Source organism: Helianthus annuus, chromosome 2, assembly GCF_002127325.2.
Source record: "Helianthus annuus cultivar XRQ/B chromosome 2, HanXRQr2.0-SUNRISE, whole genome shotgun sequence".
In the NCBI taxonomy this organism is placed as follows: Eukaryota; Viridiplantae; Streptophyta; class Magnoliopsida; order Asterales; family Asteraceae; genus Helianthus; species Helianthus annuus.
Window position 1 is genome coordinate 172184828 of NC_035434.2, and position 25317 is coordinate 172210144.

The following is a 25317-nucleotide window of genomic DNA, read 5'->3' on the forward strand; positions in this document are numbered from 1 at the left end:
TGGCTATTTTTAAACTATTGGAGCAAAACCGTTAAAATGACCAAACCACAGGAGCAAAACGGAAGTTTACTCCAAAAAATATTACTTTATTTAACTAGTAAACAAAAGGAAGAAACAATCCATGACTATTTTATAATGGTTGTGAAATATAGTAGCTCATTAGGTGCCAAACAAACAATCCATAACTGTTACTAAAAAGTTAAAAACATTACATCTGGTGCAATTACTCTAAAGGTGGTAAAATGGATGGGTTTGGGTAGGGAATCAAACCCTATAGTGTTGGCTTCGATCAGGTCGGGTTTGGGTTTGCTCAAAACACTTTTTTATAAGAAAAAAACTATAATGATGTATAATAACATAGTGTCAAAATTGATTTAAACTAGTTGGTTGCACCCGCACTCCGTGGCGGGGCGACCTGACTTTTAACAAATTTTAATTAGAAACATAGACGCGATGATAACGTGAAGGGTGTGAATCCAATCGGTATTTATTCGATTTGTTACGATATCAGCAGTCGCTGTAACAACCAAAAGAGAGACAAAAAAATAAAGTTATTATATGACCAAAATGATATCGACACGTGTTCGATCGGTATCGAAAATAATACCCAAAGGATATCATCGAAAATAATAAAAACCAAATACTGGTACCTACGTTGTTTGATCGGTATCAGCGCTGTTCATTTCATTACCTGTACAATATACTTACGTTGTTTGGTTGGTATCGGCGCGGTTCATTTCGTTACCTGTATTATAAAGTAAACGAACCTAAGTTATTTAAAATATAAAAGTCCGATGAATAATCAAAAAAAATGAAAAACAAAAAACAAATTAAAAGAAATACGAAGGAAAAGGACAAAGTAAAAATTACTGATGCAAATATGCTATAGCATTTGATATATATATATATATATATAATAATAATAAATTATTTATTTCAATGTAATCTAATTGAAGAACTGTTTAAGGGTGTTTTATGTCCTGAAAATAACCATTTGGATGACTTTCCACCCGTTTGACCCATATCTCACCTCTATCCTTAATTGTAAACAAGGATTATTATTATTATTATTATTATTATTATTATTATTATTATTATTATTATTATTATTATTATTATTATTATTATTATTATTATTATTATTATTATTATTTACCCCTTTGACCCGTATGACCTCTATACTTTTTTTTTTTTTTGAACGGTAACATTCTTTTAGAAAAATTTACCACGTGTACCCGTTCGTAACACCATTAGATCAGAGAATAAATATACATAAATAGTATTTTCATCTTATACACATTAAGAAGATAGAAATGCTTGAAACATGTTATGGTCAAAACGGATCGTTCTAAACCTTCCATGGATACGTATTTAGTTTTATTTAGTTAAATCTTGGAAGATTTACAAGATTTTGGATATATGTACTCAGACTTTATGACCATTAATACATGAAACGTGAACTTCATATCGATTAACTTGTAGCTCGTACCAGTCTTAAGACATGTGTAGTGGGGCATTATAGGGCAAAAAAAAAACGCCCTCTTCTCCATTACATAGGGCATTATTTTTGAAAAAAAAATTGGTGGGGCATTATATATAAAACGCCTAACATGGTTTGTGGAATGGTTGACTGGGTTTGACCCACCAATGAGAAAATAGTTTGCTTTTTTTTTTTTGTTTAATGATTGGAAGGGGCATTATCAGGCATTATTCTCACTACGCCACTTTTGCAATAACGCCCCATGCTGACTGGACTGCCACGTGTCGAATAATGCCCCATGGTGACGGCATTATTTTGTTTAACCACTACACATGGTCTAAGAAATTTCAGCCAAATATCCAATCATCCAACAAATAATCACTTCTGATTCCTGCTGCCGAGGCCCTGTTTCCGAACATATGTTCTACATAGGCTGTGCAAGATATATTCAATAAAAAATGAAGCATATGAAATGTGTTCCAAATGTAGTTGATCCAAATTAGACTGCTTCTAAAGCTCAACAAGTATTTTAACACTGGTTTTGGTTTGGGTTTGAGCTTATTAGTTGAGAGTAACATGCAAATTGTACTCGATTTGCAAAGAACACAGTCATTACAGTTGATAGTAACATGCTTATTTTTTTATATGAAATTACGCGATGGATTTTTGTTCAATATCCCTTATTTCACAACACATGGGAAATGGCCACCCGTGGTGTTGGTGGCAATTTTATTGATATTGGGGTCTTAAAACTGTGCCAAATACAAGTAAAGCATGACCTTATCATTATATCTCTGTCTCATACACCAATGTAGTGTTGGAAATATTAAAGAGGTAAACATACAAGTTGGTATGTTTCCTCCATCCCACATTGGTGGAGGGAGTGAACTTTGAGTGGTTTATAAGGGATTGTTCCTTATGGGCCTCCAAAGTGTTATATGGGTTGAGAAGTGGGTAAAGCCCACATGCGCGCCGAGCCTCGAGCTCGCGAATGGTTGCGTTTGAGGCGCACTTTGCACTTTGCACTTTGCACGTACGCATCGTCGCTAGGAGCTGAGGAGCTTTTATTTTTAGCTAAGGTCTGGTCAGGTGGGGGACCGAATCAGATAGGGAGATAGAGATGAGTTCGAAACCAGTGGGGGTTATCTCATTATCTCTAGTGAACCGAATTCGTATGAGATATATATCCAGTAACATGAATTCGTTTGGGATATTCATCCAGCAACTAAATTCGTATCAGATATATATTTATATATTGAGGATTTCGAATTGGTTATGGATTGGTATATCACTCCCTATTTTTCTCACTCTCTGGTATAACCAAACCTATAAATAAAAGCCTCCTGCTACCCATTCATTTACATCAATTTTCGCAGCTCTCTCTCTCTTTTGTGTGTTCCTGTTTTCGTTCCAGCTTCTGTGTTTTCTGGTTTCCATTGCTGTTGGAATACCAGATCAGTTCTGCATTAAATCCTGGGAGTTTACGCTGCAGCTCACAGCAATACGAGCGCGTAAAATCCTTTAAGGACAGGAATCATCCGTGCAGTTCAAGGATTTCGTTCAAGGATCTTCGTTCTCACTCGCCAGGTTGGTTTTAATTTACGTGTTCTTTAAATTCGTCCGACAACGGGACAGTCTTCTTCTACCTTTCTTTAATCAGTTTGCTCAAGTTGGAACAAACTGGTTTGGCTGATAACTCGGTAATTAATAAAGTAATATTAATTTATTGTTGATTAATTTAATTTTCAACAATCTTAAAGGATTTTATTTTGCGTTTAATCAACAGAATTAATGGACTCTGAACTACCAACAGCCAATCTGAGATTCATGAATCAAGAGTTTGTCAAGTTGGACAGATTCGATGGTCAGAACTATACCCGCTGGGCGGACAAGGTTAAGTTCATGCTAGTTGTGCTGAAACTCTACTATATCCTTGATCCTGACTTGCCCGCAATTCCTGATGACCCTCCTCGTGAGGCAGGAGAGCTCCCAGATGCAGATTTGGCAAAGCAAAGACTTGTCCGTAAGGAAGCTGAAGATCTTTGCCTGGGCCACATAAAAAACTCTCTTTCGGATCGTCTCTATGACTTATACGCGCCGGTAAAAAGTGCTAGAGAATTGTGGAAAGCTTTGGAAGATAAGTACAAGGCTCATGAAGAAGGTACTAACAAATACCTTATTTCCAAGTACTTAGACTTCCAAATGGTCGATGACAAGTCAATCCTGGAGCAAGTGCATGAACTCCAAGTTCTTGTTAACAAATTGACCGCACTTTCTATTCCGCTGCCAGAAATATTTCAAGTAGGAGTCATTATTGCAAAATTGCCTCCTAATTGGAAAGATTTCTCAAAGAGAATGATGCACAAGTCTGAGGACTACTCTTTGGATGAACTGTTGAAGCACCTTCGAATTGAGGAGGAAACGCGCAACAGGGACAAAAGAGGTAAAGTCGGATCGAGTGTGAATCATGTTGCTGGAGGATCTGGTCAAAAGGGAAAAGGGGCATCATCAAAGAATAAGAAGTTTACAGCACCAAAGAAAAAAGAATTCAAGAAGTCACAACACACTAACAACCATCAACCAAAGAGGTATGGTAAATGTCATGTTTGTGGAGAAATAGGGCATTATGCACGAGAGTGCTCTCAGAGGAAATCTGGATCTACGGTTGGTTCTACAAGTGCTGTTGATGTTGAGAAAGTTACCAATCTAGTGGCCAACGTGGGTCTTGGTGAAGTCAACATGCTTTCTCAATATACACGCATTGTGGCATGTAGAGGATGGTTTTTGGATTCTGGAGCCACTGTTCATGTTTGTGGGAATCGTGGCTCGTTTCTTACTTATGCTCCTGTTCCTCAAGGAACAGTGGTGGTATGTGCTGATGGACATCGTGTAGAGGTTCGTGGTAAAGGCACAGTGCGGCTAAACTTTAGAGATGGTCAAGTGGTTACTCTTCAGGACGTGTTGCATGTTCCTGGTATCACCAAGGGTCTTGTTTATGCTGATAAGTTTGATCGGAATGGTTACAAGCTGGTTATCAAGAATCTCCGTGTGAAGTTTTCTCTAAATGACATCTATGTGGGTCAAGCAAAGAACACGGGTGGAATGTATCGTCTTGACTTAGCTGAAGATGGGATTGATGAAGAAGAAGATTCGGATCAAGGGGGCGTTTCGGTGATTGACGGGTTTGGGAATGAAAGTGATAGTGATAGTGGTGGTAGTGTTAGTTCTAGTATTGGTGAATGTAATGCAATTGGTTTTGATTTGAATGAAATTATGTCTTCTGATTATATCGCTTGTTCAATTTCTTTATGGCATAAACGTTTAGCTCATACAAATATTAAAAACATTGAAAAAATGCAAACTAAAGGTTTATTAAAATTAAAGGATAAAGACTTTGAAAAATGCGAAACTTGTGTTAAATCAAAATTCACAAAGAAACCTTTTCCAAGTGTTCATAAACGCAATACATCACTACTAGAACCAATTCATTCGGATATTTGTGAACTGAATGGAGTTCTTACTCGTGGGGGTAAGAGATACTTTATCACTTTCTGCGATGACTCGAGCCGATACTTATATGTTTATTTGTTGCATTCAAAAGACGAAGCTTTTGAGGCATTTAAAATATATAAGGCTGAGGTTGAAAAACAAAAGGAGAAACGCATTAAAATTCTTCACTCGGACAGAGGCGGAGAATACTTTAACCGAAAGTTTGATGCATTCTGCGAAGAAGAAGGCATCATACATGAGAGAACTGCACCTTATACTCCCCAACAAAATGGTTTGGCTGAGAGAAAGAACCGAACCTTGGTAGAGATGGCTAACTATATGTTAAACCAATCGGGTCTACCTCGTAATATGTGGGGGGAAGCTGTGTTAACCGCATGTTATGTTCATAATAGGATCACTAGTCGTGTGATACCTACGAGTCCATATGAGTTGTGGAAAGGAAGAAAACCAAACCTAGAGCATCTGAGGGTTTGGGGTTGTCTTGCTTACTATCGCGTACCTGATCCAAAGACACTCAAACTGGGAGAACGAGCTTTCAAGAGTGTATTCATTGGATATGCTTCGCATAGTAAATCTTACCGATTGTTGGATGACGAATCAGGTATAGTTGTAGAATCCAGAGATGTGGAATTCTTTGAGAACAAGTTTTCTAGAGATGATGAAAACTCAAATGGTACCACAACTTCTAGTACTTCTGAGAAAAGGGTTCAACCCTCACCAATAGTTGAAGAACCAAGGAAAAGTACTAGAGTTAGAAAAGAGAAAAGTTATGGAGATGATTTCTTTTCTTACCTGGTTGAAGGAACTCAAAAGAAAGTGACGAGGGAGGTCATTTTTGCTGTAAATTTGGATGATGATCCTAAAACTTTCAACGAAGCGATGTCATCGAGAGATGCTCCTTTGTGGAAGGAGGCAGTTAATGATGAAATGGATTCCATTATGGGAAATGGAACTTGGGAGTTAGCTGATCTACCCAAGGGAAAGAAACCTATTGGATCCAAATGGATTTTCAAAAGGAAGTATCATCCAGATGGATCCATCTCTGCCTATAAAGCAAGATTAGTTGCTAAAGGGTATAGGCAGAGAGAAGGAATCGACTATTTTGATACCTATGCACCTGTGGCTAGAATTAGTTCTATTAGAACTCTAATAGCGGTGTCTGCTTTGAAAGGGCTGTACATCCATCAAATGGATGTAAAGACAGCATTTCTAAATGGGTATCTAAATGAAGAGATTTATTTGGAGCAACCAGAAGGGTTTGTGATGCCTGGACAAGAGAACAAAGTGTGTAGACTTATTAAATCTCTGTATGGTTTGAAGTAGGCTCCTAAACAGTGGCATGAGAGATTTGACACCACTGTGACTGCTTTCGGGTTTCGACACAACAGTGCTGACAGATGTATTTATGCTAAATGCGAACCCGGTTATATAGTCGTGATTTGTCTCTATGTTGATGATATGTTGATCATTAGCACTCACCTTGAAGGTATTTCTCAAACTAAGAAATATTTGTCCTCGAACTTTAAGATGAAAGATCTAGGAGAAGTTGATACCATTCTTGGGATCAAGGTGAAGAGAACTGGAAGTCAGATTTCTCTTAGTCAATCTCATTACATAGAGAAAATTCTGACTAAGTTTCAACACTTAAATATTAAAGAGTTTAATACTCCGTTTGATCCAAGTGTGAAACTTAATGTGAACTCTGGAAGAGCAGTGGCTCAACTGGAGTATGCGAGTGCTATTGGAAGTATGATGTATGCAACGCATTGCACTCGCCCCGACATTGCTTTTGCTGTAAGCAAACTGAGTCAGTATACTGTTAATCCAGGGACAGAACACTGGAAGGCAGTGGGCAGAGTACTTGGATACCTGAAAAGGACCAGTAACTTAGAACTGACATACACGTCTTCTTCCAGAATACTTGAAGGTTATTCTGATGCAAGCTGGATTGATCGCTCCAATGATTCAAAATCTACAAGTGGGTGGATTTACACTCTAGCAGGAGGAGCAATTTCTTGGGCAAGCAAGAAACAGACGTGTATTGCCCACTCAACTATGGAAGCTGAGCTCATAGCGCTAGCTGCGGCTAGTAAGGAAGCAGAGTGGATTAGAGATCTACTTACTGACATCCGTCTGTGGGATGTTCCAATGTCGTCCATTCCTATGTATTGTGATAGTGAGGCCACACTATCTAAAGTATACAATGCAGTGTATAATGGGAGGTCGAGACACATAGGTCTTCGGCATAATTATGTGAGACAACTGCTTGAAAGTGGTACCATCAAGGTTGTCTATGTCAAGACAAGTAAGAACTTGGCAGATCCGTTTACTAAACCTCTGACAGGAGATTTAGTTGTGAATACCGCGAGAGACATGGGTCTAAAACCACAATAGAATCGTTAGTGATGGAAACCCAACTTGAACTTAGTCCTCCTATTTCTCAAGTTTAATGGGTAACAACGAAGTCACTTAACGATAGAAGGTACTATCAAATTTGATATATCCATGTGAGGTATGATAGTACGTCGTTGCCGAGAACAAGGGTGAGCTTATGCTCTTAACAAAGTTTTGGAGGCATCCAAGCAACGTGGGTGATGTAAAACTTTGCCTATATGATCTAGGGGTGGTGCCGCCTCGAGTGAAGATTAGTGGTTTATCTTCTAAAGGGTCATGAAAAGGATTTATAGCGCACGACCATATTCGCGCTCAGTGAGAACGCAAAGTCAGCTGGTGATGTGTGGGGGTAAACCGAAGGGGGCTATCAGGTTAATGGTTTAATTCCATAGGACACCATCTAATCTGTCTCTTCTTGTTTATCAACATAAACTGGGTTTAATCTTCGTGACACCTAGTGACATCATTAGTCTAAGTGAAAGGAAACATTCCAACTTGGTGGGGGATTGTTGGAAATATTAAAGAGGTAAACATACAAGTTGGTATGTTTCCCCCATCCCACATTGGTAGAGGGAGTGAACTTTGAGTGGTTTATAAGGGATTGTTCCTTATGGGCCTCCAAAGTGTTAAATGGGTTGAGAAGTGGGTAAAGCCCACACACGCGCCGAGCCGAGCCGCGAGCTCGCGAATGGTCGCGTTTGAGGCGCGAATGGGCGCGTTTGAGGCGCACTTTGCACTTCGCACGTACGCATCGTCGCTAGGAGCTGAGGAGCTTTTATTTTTAGCTAAGGTCTGGTCAGGTGGGGGATCGAATCAGATAGGGAGATAGAGATGAGTTCGAAACCAGTGGGGGTTATCTCATTATCTCTAGTGAACCGAATTCGTATGAGATATATATCCAGTAACATGAATTCGTTTGGGATATTCATCCAGCAACTAAATTCGTATCAGATATATATTTATATATTGAGGATTTCGAATTGGTTATGGATTGGTATATCACTCCCTATTTTTCTCACTCTCTGGTATAACCAAACCTATAAATAAAAGCCTCCTGCTACCCATTCATTTACATCAATTTTCGCAGCTCTCTCTCTTTTGTGTGTTCCTGTTTTCGTTCCAGCTTCTGTGTTTTCTGGTTTCCATTGCTGTTGGAATACCAGATCAGTTCTGCATTAAATCCTGGGAGTTTACGCTGCAGCTCACAGCAATACGAGCGCGTAAAATCCTTTAAGGACAGGAATCATCCGTGCAGTTCAAGGATTTCGTTCAAGGATCTTCGTTCTCACTCGCCAGGTTGGTTTTAATTTACGTGTTCTTTAAATTCGTCCGACAACGGGACAGTCTTCTTCTACCTTTCTTTAATCAGTTTGCTCAAGTTGGAACAAACTGGTTTGGCTGATAACTCGGTAATTAATAAAGTAATATTAATTTATTGTTGATTAATTTAATTTTCAACATGTAGGAACAAGGATAAGTACATTAAACCAACATAAAAAGTAGGAAACGTGGGATATAAAGAAGAAACAACATAAAAAGTATTAAACTCGGGATATAAAGAAGAAACATGAAATGTATAGTACTACACTACGCATGTGCAACTTGTTGCCATTTTGCAATGAACACCATCGCCTTTACATAAACCCAATCTTTCAAACTGTCAAAAAAGTGAAAAAAAGCATTCCTCCCATGACGATTGACAAGTAAAGCGCCACATACTATCCAAAATCCAGTCGCAAAGCCAGTAGCACCTCCTATATAAAACCATATCTCAAGTTCATTCATTCCTTCACCACCGCCTTCAGTTTGACCAACGACATGGGGTATCTCTTTCTCTTCATCTCCGGGGCAATATTTGGTAAGGGGAGGTCCACATAGTCCATTTCCGGTGTACTTTGAAGGTTCAAAGGATTGGAGTTGAGTGCTAGATGGAATTCTTCCTGATAAATTGTTATACGAAACATCCAAATAATCTATTGAAGTCATCTGAGACATGCTTGTTGGTATCTGTCCCGAAAGATTGTTTCTAGATAGATCCAGTTGTAGAAGATTTTTCATCAAACCGATTTTCGGTGGAATCTCTCCACGGAGAGCATTCATTGACAAGTTCAATGCAATCAATCCATGGAGATCAGCTAGTTCACATGGGATGCTTCCTGTTAGATTGTTGCTAGATAAATCAATACTCTTCACCAATCCTAGAGTGCTGCGAAATTCACGTACAATTCCTTGCCAATTGATGATCGCATAGTCAATATACTCACTCGTAACCTTGCTACTGTTAACATAGTGCACATTCGGTTGAAATGAGAATTCCTCTTGAATCATGGTACTGAGACCACCGAGGCATGGGGGGGATGGTTCCGTAAAGGTTGTTCATTGACAACTCTAGAATTTGTAGATTTACCAACTGACATAATTGTACAGGAATGGTTCCAAAGAAGTTATTTGATGTTAGGCTAAGAAGATACATCATTGATAACTTTTCCCCTATCCAACTAGGCACACAACCAGAAAACTTGTTGCCTCTCAATTCCAAAAAGCTTAACTTGGTGCAATTCCTTAAGGATAAAGGCAGTTCTCCTGAGAAATTGTTGTTGTATAAATACAAAACCTCAAGATTGATCAAATACTCGATTGAAGATGGGAGCCTTCCAAACAGATTATTTTGTCCTAGATTAAGAACTGTATGTGAAATGCCACAAACAGTCTGGAATTTTGCCTATGAATGAGTTCTGTGAGAGATCAAGGAAGGATAAATATCCATCAACAATCTGGCACAAAAAGGAGATTTCTCCATAGAATTTGTTTTTCGAAAGGTCCAGCGTCGTCAAAGTGGAAGGAACATTTCCTATAGGACCATAAAAGTTATTGGAACTCAAATTTATTCCTACAGGTTCAGAATCAAAATTTGATAACAAATTTGTTACTTTCCCAGTAATATTGTTTGAAGAGATATCAAAATACCTCAAATGAGAAGGCCTCATGTTCCAAAACTCTTGAGGAATTGTGTCTGAAATGCTCGTATTGGAAATATCAAGATATGAAAGTTTTTTTAATTTCGGAATCCATTTGGGGAACTTAGGCCCAAGCTTGCAAGAGCTTAGATAAACGGACTCTATATAAGAAAGGTTTGACATATAATCATCAGAAGGATACCCTTCAAGAGAGTTGTTTGAAAATCGTAAACTCATAATCTTTGACTTTTCGATGTTTTCAGAGATGACACATCTAAGAAAATTGGAAGAAAAGTCTAGATATTGAAGTTTGGGTAGTTCCCACACTTTTTCGCTTATAGTTTCGTTTAGCTGGTTATTAGAAAGGTCTAATGACACCAGTGATGGAAAGTTTTGAATATCGTCAGGCAATGACCCTGTGAATTGGTTACCGCCAACATACAACTGTTGTAATGTAACCGATGTGCATCCAGACAAGTTGTATAGAAAATCAGGAAATTTGAAAGCTATATGGTTGTTTCTAAAATCTAAAGATGTCAAACTACAAAGATTTCCAAGATATCTAGGAATCCCATCTAACTTGTTGCGAGAGAGATCAAGATTTAAAAGTCTATTGCTAGTTAACTCGAACAACCAATGATACAAGGATGAGTTAAGATTGTTGTTCCCAATATGCAGACTAACAATAGATGATGAAGAAGAGTTTACAGATGAATAAAATGGACGCATGACATGTGAAAGACCACATCCCCTTAATTTTAAATACGACAAGTTATGAAGGCTCAAAATCACATTTACCCAGTGATTTTCTTTGGCTAGGGAAATACCTGACATATCAAGTTTCCCTAATTGTGGCAGACGAGACAACCAATCTAAGCTTTTAATTGCACATCCTCCAAGGTATCCAAGATAAAGATTTTGCAAGTTGGTCATGTTTCCAAATTCTAGAGGGACGGTCCCATTAAAAAAATTGTACGAAAGGTCAAGGTGCCTTAATTGAATCATGGAACCAATGAACAAGGGAATGGTTCCATGAAAATAATTGTCCGACAGGTCAAGATGCCTTAATTGAGTCATGGAACCAATAAACAAGGGAATGGTTCCATTAAAGGAATTGGACGAAAGACGAAGGTACCTCAACTGAGTCATGGAACTGATAAACATGGGAATGTTTCCACTAAAATAATTCCAAGAAATGTCAAGGTACCTTAATTTGGTCAAGGAACCGATGAAATGTGGAATGGTTCCTTCAAATTGATTGTCGGAAAGACGAAGGTACCTCAACCGAGTCATGGAACCGACAAAAATGGGAATGCTTCCACTAAAATCATTCCAAGAAATGTCAAGGTACCTTAATTTGGTCAAGGAACCGATGAAATGTGGAATGGTTCCTTCAAATTGATTGCCGGAAAGGTCAAGATGATTCAAGTAGCTTAAGTTAAGCAATGAAGGGCTAAGCTCACCTTCAAGATCTCCACTGAACAAATCAAGACTTGTGACATGACCGGTTTGGTTGTTGCACGTGACTCCACTCCATTTACAACAATCATTGGTTGCTTCTTCTTTAGTAGCCCATGTAGAAAGAAGGCCATAGAAGTCTTGATGAACGTGTGCTTTGAAATGAAGAAGAGTATGCCTCTCCTTATCGATGCACTTATAATTCCCATCTCCTCCTCCCGCTGCCACCAGTTGGTGGCCAAGGGAAGTGGCACTTGTATTCCTTAGCCATAACAAGAAAAGTGACAAACTAAAGGAAACAAGATAAAGAAGGTTATGGCAAATATTATTTGTCATAATGTTTTCGAAGTGTGTTGATCTGATATATCAACATATATGCCCAAATCAAGCTTTATATAAACTCAAGTTCGAAGCATCCAAACTCAAATTGGATGTCAATTGTGAAAACAATATACATCTTGGTCAATATGGGTCAATCTCCTATCTGATGTAATGGGTTCAAGTCTAAAGTCTATAGTCAATCCACCACAAAAATATAATGAGTGCCTTTTTTTTTTCTTTTTTTTTTTTTCCTAATCACAGTCTGATTTTTATCTTTTTTATACAAAACTCATTAATTTGATTTATTATATTATTATTATTTACTAAAATCAGCAAAAATTAAACTTTCTATAAAGGATATCTTATGTAGAAAATCCATTATTTAAGATCTAAAATAAAATTAGTACCCTTCTATTCATTATTATACCAGAATTTTATTAAAACTTTTAATATTTAATAACATATATACTAAACGAGGTTTCACAAAATAGTGTAGAAAAAAGCTAGTAATAAAAAAAAATTACACAGGTTTAGAATATCAACCCTTGCCTCCAATATGAGTGCAAGTAAAAATATAAATCACTTAGAGCGTGGGTATGGTGGGGCGTGGAAAAAAGCCAATTTCAAAGGGCTAGTGCTTTTGGTCAACGAGGTTCCGCCATGTCATGTTCGTAGCCCCGCCCAACGCCCGGACTGAAACCCCCGCCCAAGGGGCCACGCCGAAACCCAAGCCCACCCAGGATGGTGACGTAGGCGTTTGTACCCAACCCACACCGCATACCCCATAGTCTTACTATGTTAGTTAGGCTAAGTGCATCATGGTGGTTTTGATGTTGTCATTTTGTGATCTTTTGTTGATCTAAAATCTAAAAGTCAAAATCATGGATCTAAATAATAAGATATAATGTGAGATATTTGGAAATTCTTATCAAAGAGCCTTTCATCTTGTGGTATCCAGGTGTGTAAAATTGTGCGTTCCCTACTAGCCACGAAAAATGATGTAGAATTAAAAGTATATTTGATTGTTTTTTAAGAAAAATATTGGAAAGTTATAGTTTTGGCATCCAAATACAATCAAATCAGTTAAAACAATATTTGGACTAATGAGCGTTTTGTAAAGGATTTTGGAGTTTAGACTACTGATCTTTTTGTAATAAGATTAGGATTTTCTATTGAGAAGAGATGTGCAGTTTGTTGCTCGTCTACCTGCTATTCTTATGTAATTTGCCCTAATGATTGGACTGAAAAATATTCTTAATTTGAAAAATTTTTTTTGTAGAAAACACTATAATTTCTTGTTTTCACATATAAACTTAGGTAATGTTCGTTTCATGGATTGTAAGGGAATCGGAATGGGAATTCGCGCAGAAACAGAAATTGAGGTGTATTTGTTTCGCAGAATGAAATGGAATTAATGGAACTGGAATCTAGATTCTCTTTCTTATGTTGTCGTTCAAATCCGATTGGCTGTTTGGCAACATCTGAATGGTTAAGTGATGAACCACTAAGAGGTCTGGACTATTAAGTGCTGAACTAGTAGGATGTCTGAATCATTAAGAGCATGTATAATGCTTAACCGTTCAGATACAAATGTCTGACCAATTCAGATTAGAGGTCTTAACCATTCAGACTCATAATGCTTAATCATTCAAATGTCTGAACCATTCAGACTTCTGTTCGTGAAACAAACAGTCTGAACCATTAAGTGCTGAACCAGTTAGAGGTTTGAACAATTAAGAGACTGTAAACAAACAGTCCATCATTTTCTTGTTGAAACCAACAAAAAAAGGAGTGGAATCAACATTTCCAATTCCATTAGGCTATAGGGTGTAGTCATGACCCTCATGACCACCATGACCCTCCATGTTAGTGCCATGTAACTCATCTCTAATCCATCATTCAAAACCACTACCCTAAGGGTGTGGTCATTACCCAAACCACTAGCCCCTTATTTATCATCTTTGTTTAAAGAAAAAGGAAATGATTTGTTGAAAAATGGAAAGGAGGACCATGGTTGCCATGGTTTAATCCATGCAAGCCATGGTGGATCAATCAAGGGGGTGGTGTAGTCTTACATTCATGTTCCTAGGTGGCAAATCATGTTCCAATCATAATCCCCACACCCTATAGCCTTAAGATTCCATTCCATTATGTGAAACGAACGCTATCTTGTATAGCATTCTTTACCATCATTAAATCCTGTAAGTTGTTCAAATTTACCAAAATTCTTCTATATATTAAAAAGTAAATGCTTTAAACAGTATTAATAATAATATAATAATAAGTAATATTATAATAATTTAAATTTAAATTTAATTTAAATTTAAACATTATATATATTAACAAAAACTGCTGATGAACAGTAGCTTCACATTTTTTAATACAATAGTATTTTAAGTTTCTATTATTTTATTATTTATTACTTTAATTTATTATTTTATTGTTTTCTTATTTTATTTCTTTAATATTTCTCATATAACATTTAAGATGATGTTTTAGCAATATTGGTGTTCTGTCGATCTTGACCGAACAACATTGGTTCGGTATCGTTATTATGAGAACCGTTACTAATATTCGTATCTATGGTTTTTGACCAATGTAAAACACGTATCGATATTATTTTGGTCATATTATGACTTTATTTTTTGGGTTTTATCTTTCGCTTGATATACTCAGTGGAGCTACCGTACCAATAACGTAATGAATCGAACCGATATCAAATGAGTACCCACCAATTGGTCATGAACAATTATCTAACATTTTAATATTTTAAAGTGTTTATTTATTTTTTACATCTATTTTCAACCATTTATTTATTTTTTTTTAAATATTTTATACATCATTCAATTTAATATTTAATATTTAATATTTAATATTTAATACTTTGAAACTGTTGATAAACAGTAGCTCCATAATTTTTTAATAAAATAGTATTTTAAGATTCTATTATTTTATTATTTATTATTTTATTATTTCCTTATTTTATTACTTTAATATTTCTCATATAACATTTAAGATAACGTTTTAACAACATTGGTATTCTGTCGAACTTGACCGAACAACATTGGTTCCGTATTGTTATTATCAGAACCGTTACTAATATTCGTATCTATGGTTTTTGACCAATGTAAAACATGTATCGATATTATTTTGGTCATATCATGCCTTTATTTTTTGGGTTTTATCTTTCGCTTGATATATCGAGTGGCACTATGGTACCAATAACGTAATGAATCGAACCGATACCGAATGAATACCCACCAATTGGTCATGAACAATTATCTAACATTTTAATATTTTAAAGTGTTTTTTTTTTACATCTATTTTCAAGCATTTATTTATTTTTTTAAATATTTTATTCATCATTCAATTTAATGCTTTTCTAATAACTTGCTTCGTTAAGTTTTCAAAAATTTAAATCCGTAAATATATTTTTGCCAACATTGCGATATAAATTTTATTGAAAATGGATACCGTGTCGATATTGTATAAAATTAAACCAAACCGTCGATGAATTGTAGCGTGTTATTTTGATGTACTTTTCTACTTTTAGAATATTTTATTAATCGTTTATTTTGATTTTTTTCTAACAACTTTCGTTTTGTGTTTATTTGTTTCAACGTCATGTTAAAAAAATTTATCAATAACGGCCGCTGTGCTGTTAGCATACCAAACCGAAATGACTAAACAATATTTCTAACGATAGGCATTTTTATTTTTAATGTTTTTTTTACTTTCGATGAACTGGCATCATATCATTATCATAACGTAACGAATCGAGCCGAGCAACATCAGTACCAGTACAAGTACTCTTTTTTATGGTTTCTTGTCGAATAACGGATTTTATGCCGCTACAGTAGTGAATCGAGCTGACACTGGCCGTACAATATTGATATTATATATATATATATATATATATATATATATATATATTGTTTACAAAACTAAAACAAATATTTAAAAATTTTAAATCACTCTTCATGCCTTATTATTATTATTATTATTATTATTATAACAGTAATAATATATCATACATATATGTAATTATATATATATATAATGTAAAATCATATATATATATTATTTTCTTTTACAAAATTAAAACAAATATTCAAAAATTTTAAATCACTAACTGTTGTAAAGATTTTATTATATATAAGATTATATTATATTATACATATATATACATATATAATATATATGATTTAAAGTTGTATTTTTAATTTTTGAATAATTTAAATTTTTAGCAATATTTTATGTTATTTAGTTTGAGTTTTAGTAATAAATAGTAACTCATAGCTTAAGTGTTGTTTTTTTTATTAATATTATTTTATTTATTATTAAATTTGAAATTTTAGTTATAATTTGCGTTCGTTAATTTTAAAAAATAAAACTAAAATCCGCATCTATGTTTATTTGTTTAGCATTCCATAGGCATTGGATTGGTATTGATACGGTTCGTTACAGGCTTACAGCAACAGTACAATACATGCACTAGGTATAGAAATCAACACGTATTTTACATCGGCTGAAAATGCTAAAAACGAACACCGATAGAGCGGCATTGATGTTGTTTGAATGGTATCGATTGGTTTAGATTGTCATGACGATATTCACTTATAGTCAGATACGAAGTTGTATAAATGAATAATTTTCAAAATCGGGAACCATAAAAAATACAGTATCGGTATTGATGTTGTACGGTACTGTACAATATCGATACAGTGTCAGCTTATGGAAAGATAAAATAATAAAAATGAATATTGGTACTGAACCAATGTTGTTCGTTTGGTTTCATTTCGGTTCACTATAGCAATATGATGTCAGTACTTTATTGAAAACAAAAACAATAAAAATAAAACCGGTACCAACATAGATGTTGTTCAGTCAGTTTCAATTAGGTTTAGTATGATATTGGAACAATATTCATTTGCAATAAATTTTACATCGCAATGTTGAAAAAATTAACATAGAATGCAAACCAACTAAACCGATATCAACTGAACAACACGTATTCCTTTTAATTGTTTTCGATGGATGTAAGGTTTTCTCTTTCGATTACTGTAGCGAGTACCGGTATTGTAAAGAACCAAACAGATAACGACGGAAATCCCGCCGCAAAGCGCGGGCGGAAATTGACTAGTATATATTAAAAAGTAAATGCTTTGAACAGTATTAATAATAATATAATAATAATAATAATAAGTAATATTATAATAATTTAAACAGTAACTACTATAATAATACACAGTTTTTTTTTATTATCTTCACTTTTTAAGTTAGCTAAATTTCTGTCAACTGGTACTGGTATCGAAAATATCAATACGGTTATTGGTACATGAAGGTAAAAACCGACACCAGCCTTTTGTTGATTTTCTTCAACTTTTAATGATTTCTTTTTTTAGTTTCAGGGGTAGGAATAAGCTCGGTGTCAACCAATACTGAATTGGTACTGGTACCGCAAGTACCAGTTATGGTACCGGTATATGAAGGTAAAAAACGGTAGCGAACCGGTACCAGGAACGCCAAAAGTCGTACCGAATTGGTACTTAAGATCTTTTGGTTCAGGAAATTCGGTACCGATACCTAGTATCATTTGCTCATCTATGACCACAGGTTTCATACGAACAACGTTATTACCATACAACTTTTTGGTTGATTTTCTTTTGGTTATCTTTTAGTGTTTTTTCCTATATTTTTTTTTATTCTTGTTAACGGTTTCTGTGCGTAACGCGTTTGTAGTAATTTCAAAACACATGTAAACACAGACTAAACAACAAAAGACGTTCGTCGCAACGCGACAATAGTAAAAAAACTAGTTATGTAAATTTTCAAAGCTACGACGTGAGTGTTAAAATGGCTACAAAGTCAAGAATATTGACCCAATTCTTCGTGATTGTGGTTGACTAAAACGTACCCACTAGTTTATTTAGATAATAGTTAAATAATTATTATTTATTTTATGTTTAGATAAGATTAAAAGTACGTATTTTGAATTGGGTTAAAATTTATATAGGTTTGGTGTACGTCTAACTAGTTTATAATGTAAGGATTTGATTGCTTGTTTTTAACTTATAATCCCCTTCGTAAGGAAAAAAAGGTTGAAAGAAAAAAAATGCTCTTGGAACTTTGAGAAAAAACAGTCGTACATCGAAGTTTGTTGGTTGTGTGTCGAATCAACTTTTGTTCTTCCACATAAGTTTAATTGTTTGATCCAATCATTGGTGTCATCTTTGAATTCACTTGTGTAAAGAATCACATATTTAATTATTGAATTCAAATATAGATATACTCGGTAATATTATAGGAAAATTTACGACAGGGAAACGGTAAAAAAAAAAAAAAAACTATGCCGCAACTCTCTTTTAAATAGAAAATCCAATCCTATAAAAACAAAACTTTATTAGACCAAGAATGTGTAATATAGTTTGAATCTCTCTCGTGCTTAGCTTGCGAGAGTATTCATATTAGACCAAGAATTAATATTTTGTTATAGCACATGGTATAACAAGTGTAAGGGGTAGAACCAAATACAAACCACATTTTGCATACAAACTGTAAGAACCATTTAAAAAGTGTCACGTATCATTTATGCCACCATCCAATTATAGAGAAATGATAAAATAATATCCTAATAATATCCGAATTCCCTAAAAATATGCTAACAAATAGTTAATTCTTTATTTGTATCTTTCTTTTGTTTTCAATGTGTTGAATAAGAAAAGTGCCGAAATCAATTATCTTGATTAATTTTCATTTGCTAATATAATTCAAAAGTGTTACTTTTATGTATGTATTGTTTTAGTACACTACTAGAAAATACACATTTCTTGACGCACATTGTGTGTCATAAGGGGTCATAAAATTAACATAACATGCATTTGTGTGTCATGTTTTTATGACTATTTATGACACACATTCATAACACTTATTTTATGACACCTTTTAATGACACACATTCATGATACTCATTTTATGACACATTTTAATGACACACATTCATGACACTTGTTTTATGACACATTTTAATAACACACGTTCATGATAAGCATTTATGACACATACGTATGACACTCATTTATGCGTGTCATGCTTTTATTTATTTAATTTTTTTTATAGAATTACTAATTTGCCCTGGATACATGTATAATAACAAAAACAATAAATATTTTTATAAAACAAATACACACATATATATACCATAAAAATCCATTACATAATCATTTATCAAGTATACTACAAACATTTTAACGTTAACAAAAAAAAAAATAATTGTTTATCAATACATCGTCAACACCTAAAATACGATTTGTCACTTAAAAATAGAGGTAACCGCATAAGTCGATCAATCTTCGCGAATGCCATCCATATCCGCAGCCAAGTATTCCTCTACTCTTTTCCCAACCTGAGACAACAATTAAATAAAATAAATCTTAAATAAGAATTTAATCCTAATATATGAGTTTAAGCATTTGTTTGGATATATAAGTACATATTTCTCTAATATATAGACTAAAATATGCCTAAACTTACATTATCATTGTAAAGTATTTCAACTCCTTCGTAAGCTATCTCCTTCATGAACTTCATCACATAGTACCCGCATTCAATACCTTCTGGCTGACATGGACACTACACAATTAAAATATCAAGAAATGTGAAACTATTGCGATTTAAGTTTAAACTAAAGGATTTTAATATTTACAATATCACTACAACCACAACTTAAATAAGGGATTTAGTGCTTACCCTAGCGTTATTCCAAATGAGTTTAACCCTAATGTTGGCACCACTTCGTGAAGCATACACGACCATTCCCTCATAAAAAATCAAAATTATATCAGAAGCAGACCCTTTGTCCATTTTTCCTACAGACCGCCAACAAAGTTGACCAAAAGAGACACCATACATGTGATGAAAGGAAAGAAACAAAACATGAAACTTAACCTTGACATGTGTGCTAGGAAACACAGAAGTGCGAAGTGTGTCATGTGTATCATCTGCAAGTTTTCTTCTCAGATTCTTAGAACAAAAGCAGCTTGGTTTGATGTAGCTGCAGTTAATGTAATCCTATACTCAACATCCCATCGTTTATGCATACCTTCACTTGGATACAACAAGTCCAGCTCCACAACCTAGGATCACATTAATACAAAATCAAACAAATTGCTTATGTAAATAACAAAAGAAATGCTTTGACCTGGTTAGAGAATCCAGCGCCATGGGAGATAACATTTGCCGATCTGGTTCTCGCAGTTGCCATAGCAGTGATATGGAACCTTTCTCTCCATTTATTATTTATCCACTAAAAAGAAAATGATTCACTGACTTTGTAACACTGCTGAATGTATTTGGTACCTACATTTTATACAAAAAAAACTAGAGGATGAGAGAGCAAGCATGCAAGCACTCAGCTTTACAAGATATGATTGTCTTTACCCTTAACCAAAGAGCTCTCGTTGTTCACACATGCTATCACGCTAAGTTAGTAGGATTTCGCACGCTGTTGCATAATCTAATCCGTTAATATACAACAAAATGCTTAGTAGTATGAAATTAGGGGTGCTAAACGGGCCGTGTCCGCGGGTTGGCGGGTTCAACCCGACCCGAACCCGAAAATCGTTTCATACATATGAACCCGAACCTGACCCGAATATTCGCAGGCTGACCCGAACCCGAATTTATTTTTTTTCAGCAAATTATTATATTAAAATTAACATCTACTAAAAAAACACAAATTAGATAATAAAAAGACATTAAAATCATAAAATCTTATGTTAATTTCTATTTTTAAGTTATAAGTATAACATAAAATACACACCAAATTTAATTTATAACACAAAACAAATTGTAAAAAATATAATATTATAGAAATGGGTTAAACGGGTCAACCCACCAACCCGACCGGGTTGTCCCGAACCTGACTCGTTTAGCTAAACGGGTTGGCGGGTTTAACCTGAAACTGGCCCGAACTCGTTTAGACTAAACCCAAACCCGCGAATTTCATGTTAGGTTCGTGTCGTGTTTTCGGGTCGTGTCAGAAATTCACACCCCTATCTAAAATAAATCATTCAACAAACAAGACCCTAAAGCATGAAAAACCTTGTTGAGAACTGAGGGAGAGAGTTGGTAAACTTGAGAGGTGATACAGTACCAGAATCCATTATAAGAGCCCATAGATTTGAGCAAGAAGCCACACTGTTGATAAGCAAACCATCTTCGTTTCCGTTATCAATATGTTGAGCAAGTCTCTGATCTGCCACATCACAGTGATATCTACAGCAACACATTTACATGTAAGTTTATATAACATATGATAAAAAAAGCAATTTTTATAAGTGATGTCCAAATTTCGCAATACGGGTTGGAACATAACAAAAAAGCATTTTTTTATAAGTGATGTCTAAATATGACAACAAAAATATATTATTACAATATTAATCTAATTTTTGAAATGAAGCGACTTAGAAGGTCATAAGGCTGGAGGGTGTGGTATAAAGCCCCTTGGGGCTTTATCACGCCACCTCACTGCCACGTCACACAGACGGCTTTAAAGCCCCTTCCTTTAATTTGCAGGGTGTGGTTTAAAGCCCCCCTTTACACTATACCGCCCCCTTTAAAGACCATCAACTTCGAAAATGCTAAATTTGCTTGTTAACATATTTATTCTAAAATATAAGTTGTTGTTTGTTTTTTGTTAAAAGAGCTTCAGAACCTCTTTTGTCTTCACCAAGCAGACCACGCGCAGACATAGGGCTCTGAAGCTTGTTTGTTTTTCTACAGACAATTCATTAAAAAAGCACTTCATAAACTCTTCCTCGGGCAGATATTGATTTACCTCTTCACAATATCACTTCTTCTCTTCCAAAGAAACAACTCAAGAAACCCTATCCCTTCTCCTTCTCCATTCACGTGACCTCCTCCCCTGTTCCTCCACCTCACGGCGCCGACCTCCCCTCCTCCTCCACTTCACGGCGCCGACCTCCCCTCCTCCTCCACCTCACGCCGAACACCACCTAGCCGAGCACCACAGAGCCGAGCCTGCTCCTCCACCTCACGCCGCCGTCCTCCCCTGCTCTTCCACCTCACACCGCCGTCCTCCACCACAGAGCCGAGCCTGCTCATTTCCCTTGTATCTCCACTCATCCTCCAATAAAGGTATGAAGATCTGAATTTATAATGTGAGATTTGTTCTTGCTAACAAGATTTGAATTAGACTATTATGTTCTTGCTAAATTAGACTCATGTCATTATAACAAGATCTGTTCTTTGAATTTATTTTAACAAATGTGTGATTTTGCCAAATTTATTCGAAGTTATTATAAGATCTGAATCATGAAAGTTTTGCCAAATTTCTTTGAAGTTATTATAAGATCTGAATCATAACAAATGTGTGATTTTGCCAAATTTCTTTGAAGTTATTATAAGTAATGTGTGATTTGTTCTTGCTAACAAGATCTGAATCATGAAAGGTTTCGTAACAAATGTATAAATTAAGCCAAGATCTGAATTTATTTGCTGAATTTATTTTAACAAATGTGTGATTTTGCCAAATTTATTTGAAGTTATTATAAGATCTGAATCATGAAAGTTTTGCCAAATTTCTTTGAAGTTATTATAAGAACTGAATCATAACAAATGTGTGATTTTGCCAAATTTCTTTGAAGTTATTATAAGTAATGTGTGATTTGTTCTTGCTAACAAGATCTGAATCATGAAAGGTTTCGTAACAAATGTATAAATTCAGCCAAGATCTGAATTTATTTGCTGAATTTATTATAACAAATGTGTGATTTGTTCTTGCTAATATATTGGCTACAGTTATTATAACAAATGTATAATTTTCGTATGAAAGTTTTCGTAACAAATGTATAAATTCAGCCAAGATCTGAATTTATTATAACAAATGTGTGATTTGTTCTTGCTAATATATTGGCTGAAGTTATTATAACAAATATATTCGCTTTCGCTTTGCTTAGCTTATGTTTTGATTGACATGATTAGTACAAATGGGAGAGAAACAACAATGGTCAAACGACCATGTAAAATGCTTATTAGAGACTTACATCGAAGAGATACACACGGTGGGTAGAAAAGGCTTGAGTTTGCATAAAGACTCGTGGAATAAATTAGGAAAAGTTCTTAAGGAAAAGTTTGGCTTGGATTTAACACAAAAACAAATGAAGAATGCATATGATAATCTAAAAGCCAAATACGTAGGTTGGGTGTATTTGAAAAACAAAACCGGCAACATATACAACCCTCAAACAAATACTTTTAGCTTAACGAACGAGGAATGGGAAGAATCTAAAAAGGTATGTTCATTTATATAAATTTTAAACATAATTCTAAAAAAATTATAGAACAATATTTTTTTTACTTTAGGTTTAGGGGCATCCGAAGGCTGCATCATTGAAGACAGTTCCATTGCCTTTTCCAGAACTTTGTGCAGAATTGTTTGATGGAAATACTGCCACTGGAAATTGCAAATGGACCTCAACCCAAACAACATCCGGGGTTGGATCTTCTTGTCATCGTGTCCAATCACTTATGATTATGGACACCCATTATCATGACACACAAGATGATGCCGGCACTTCTGAGGCTACTCCAGAGCCTACTCAAGAGCCCACTTCTGAGCCTACTTCCGAGCCCACTTCTGAGCCTAATCCAAACAAAAGGGCCAAAACCTCAAAATCATCTATTAACCATGATGATTTAGCACGTGATATGCAGAAGGCTCTATAGGTTTTGATTAAAGGCAAAGAAGGGCCAACAGTTCGTGAGTGTTCTAAGAAGTTAAAGTTGGTTGCGTTAGACCCGGTATATCCTATATTCTTAGCTGATTTTCACATTTTTGGGGTGTCCTCTGACATGAGAGAGGCGTGTATGGCATTGCCAGAAATTCCCGAGGTCTTAAGAGGGTGGATCGGAATGACTGCAAAAAGTTTAGGCCTGATAAAGTAGTGAAGACCTTATATGCTTAACACGACTGCTAGGTTTATGTTTGAGAGATTGATTGCTTTTGATTTATGTTTGAGACATTTTATGCTTTTGATTTATGTTTGAGACATTGTATGCTTTTCGTTTATGTTTTAGACATTGTATGTTTTTATGTTTGACATTGTATGCTTTTGGTTGATGATTGTATCCTTTGGTTTATGCTTATGCTTTTGGTTGTTTATAATTGTTAAAACAGGTTCTGAAGAAACACTAAACTAATTATAGGGACTAATCAGTTTGGTTTATGTTTCTACCATAATGGTTAATCTTCTAATGAATGTTTGAGCTCCGACTTGATGCTTTAATCCTGTAAAACAGAACACCGTTACTCGTTAAGAGGGGAATGTGGGAGTTTCCCTCTTAACCAGGCTCCGACGCGAGAATAAGCGACTGCTTTGGGAGGATAATTAATTGCTAAGAGTGAGAGTAGAGGGAATGGAATGTTTAACCTGTGGAATGAGGTCTCTATTTATAGCCGGAGAGGTGTAAGAGGATATGGGCTGATAGGCCTTGGGCCGGAAATGGACAACATAACGGATATGCTCTTTGTCTCACTAGTGTCGACCGTTTAGTGGCTTCTAGAAGCTCTTCGGTGCTGGCGCACCTTGATTGGAGTCACGTGTCACTGTTGTCGGCTATAACACCCTGCTTTTTCATACTTTCCATAATTAGAAAGCTCGCCTTGTAATGCTATTTTTGGAAATCTCGTATTATTGTAGTCGTCTTTTCGTTGTAAAATCCGAGACTTGGATCATAAATAAAATTCGTATTTCTTTAAATTCACCATCTACATATTCATACATGTTCATACGTTGGAATTCATTGTACATCGAATCCTTATTTGTAATTCATACTTATGCGATACTTATTCACGATGTATGTCCATGCTTGTCCTCAAATTGTTGATACCTAAAAACCCCTAATAATATGCTTATTTATACAACGGTTAATCATCTAATATGTGACATATACTTGTCACTTCCAAACATGTTACATACTTGTACATTACACTTTTTACCTAGTTAAATCATGTTTTATTTCATATTTCACCTTGTTACAAGTTAGGGGAAACATTGTTGCATATTATTACACAACTTAATTAACAAAATTACTCATTATAATGTTTTAAAAAAATAAAAAAACAAAGAAATATGGCAGCCCCAATTCAGCAAAATTCAGCCCCATATAGTTGGG

The 25317-nt window shown here is 35.3% G+C and overlaps 1 protein-coding gene and 1 pseudogene across 1 annotated transcript; both read right to left on the reverse strand.

Moving 5' to 3' along the window:
- Nucleotides 1-10062: 10062 nt before the first annotated feature.
- On the reverse strand, nt 10063-12135 carry LOC110900944 (LRR receptor-like serine/threonine-protein kinase EFR). Its single transcript, XM_022147800.1, has one exon. It carries the CDS (start codon nt 12133-12135, stop codon nt 10063-10065), a length of 2073 nt encoding a protein of 690 aa, XP_022003492.1.
- A 7820-nt stretch (nt 12136-19955) lies between these two features.
- The window catches only part of LOC110900950, a 28329-nt pseudogene continuing 22967 nt past the window's right edge, over nt 19956-25317 (reverse strand).

Coding starts and splice junctions, on each gene's coding strand:
- LOC110900944 (XM_022147800.1), bottom strand. CDS start 12,135: ATGACAAATAATATTTGCCATAACCTTCTTTATCTTGTTTCCTTTAGT.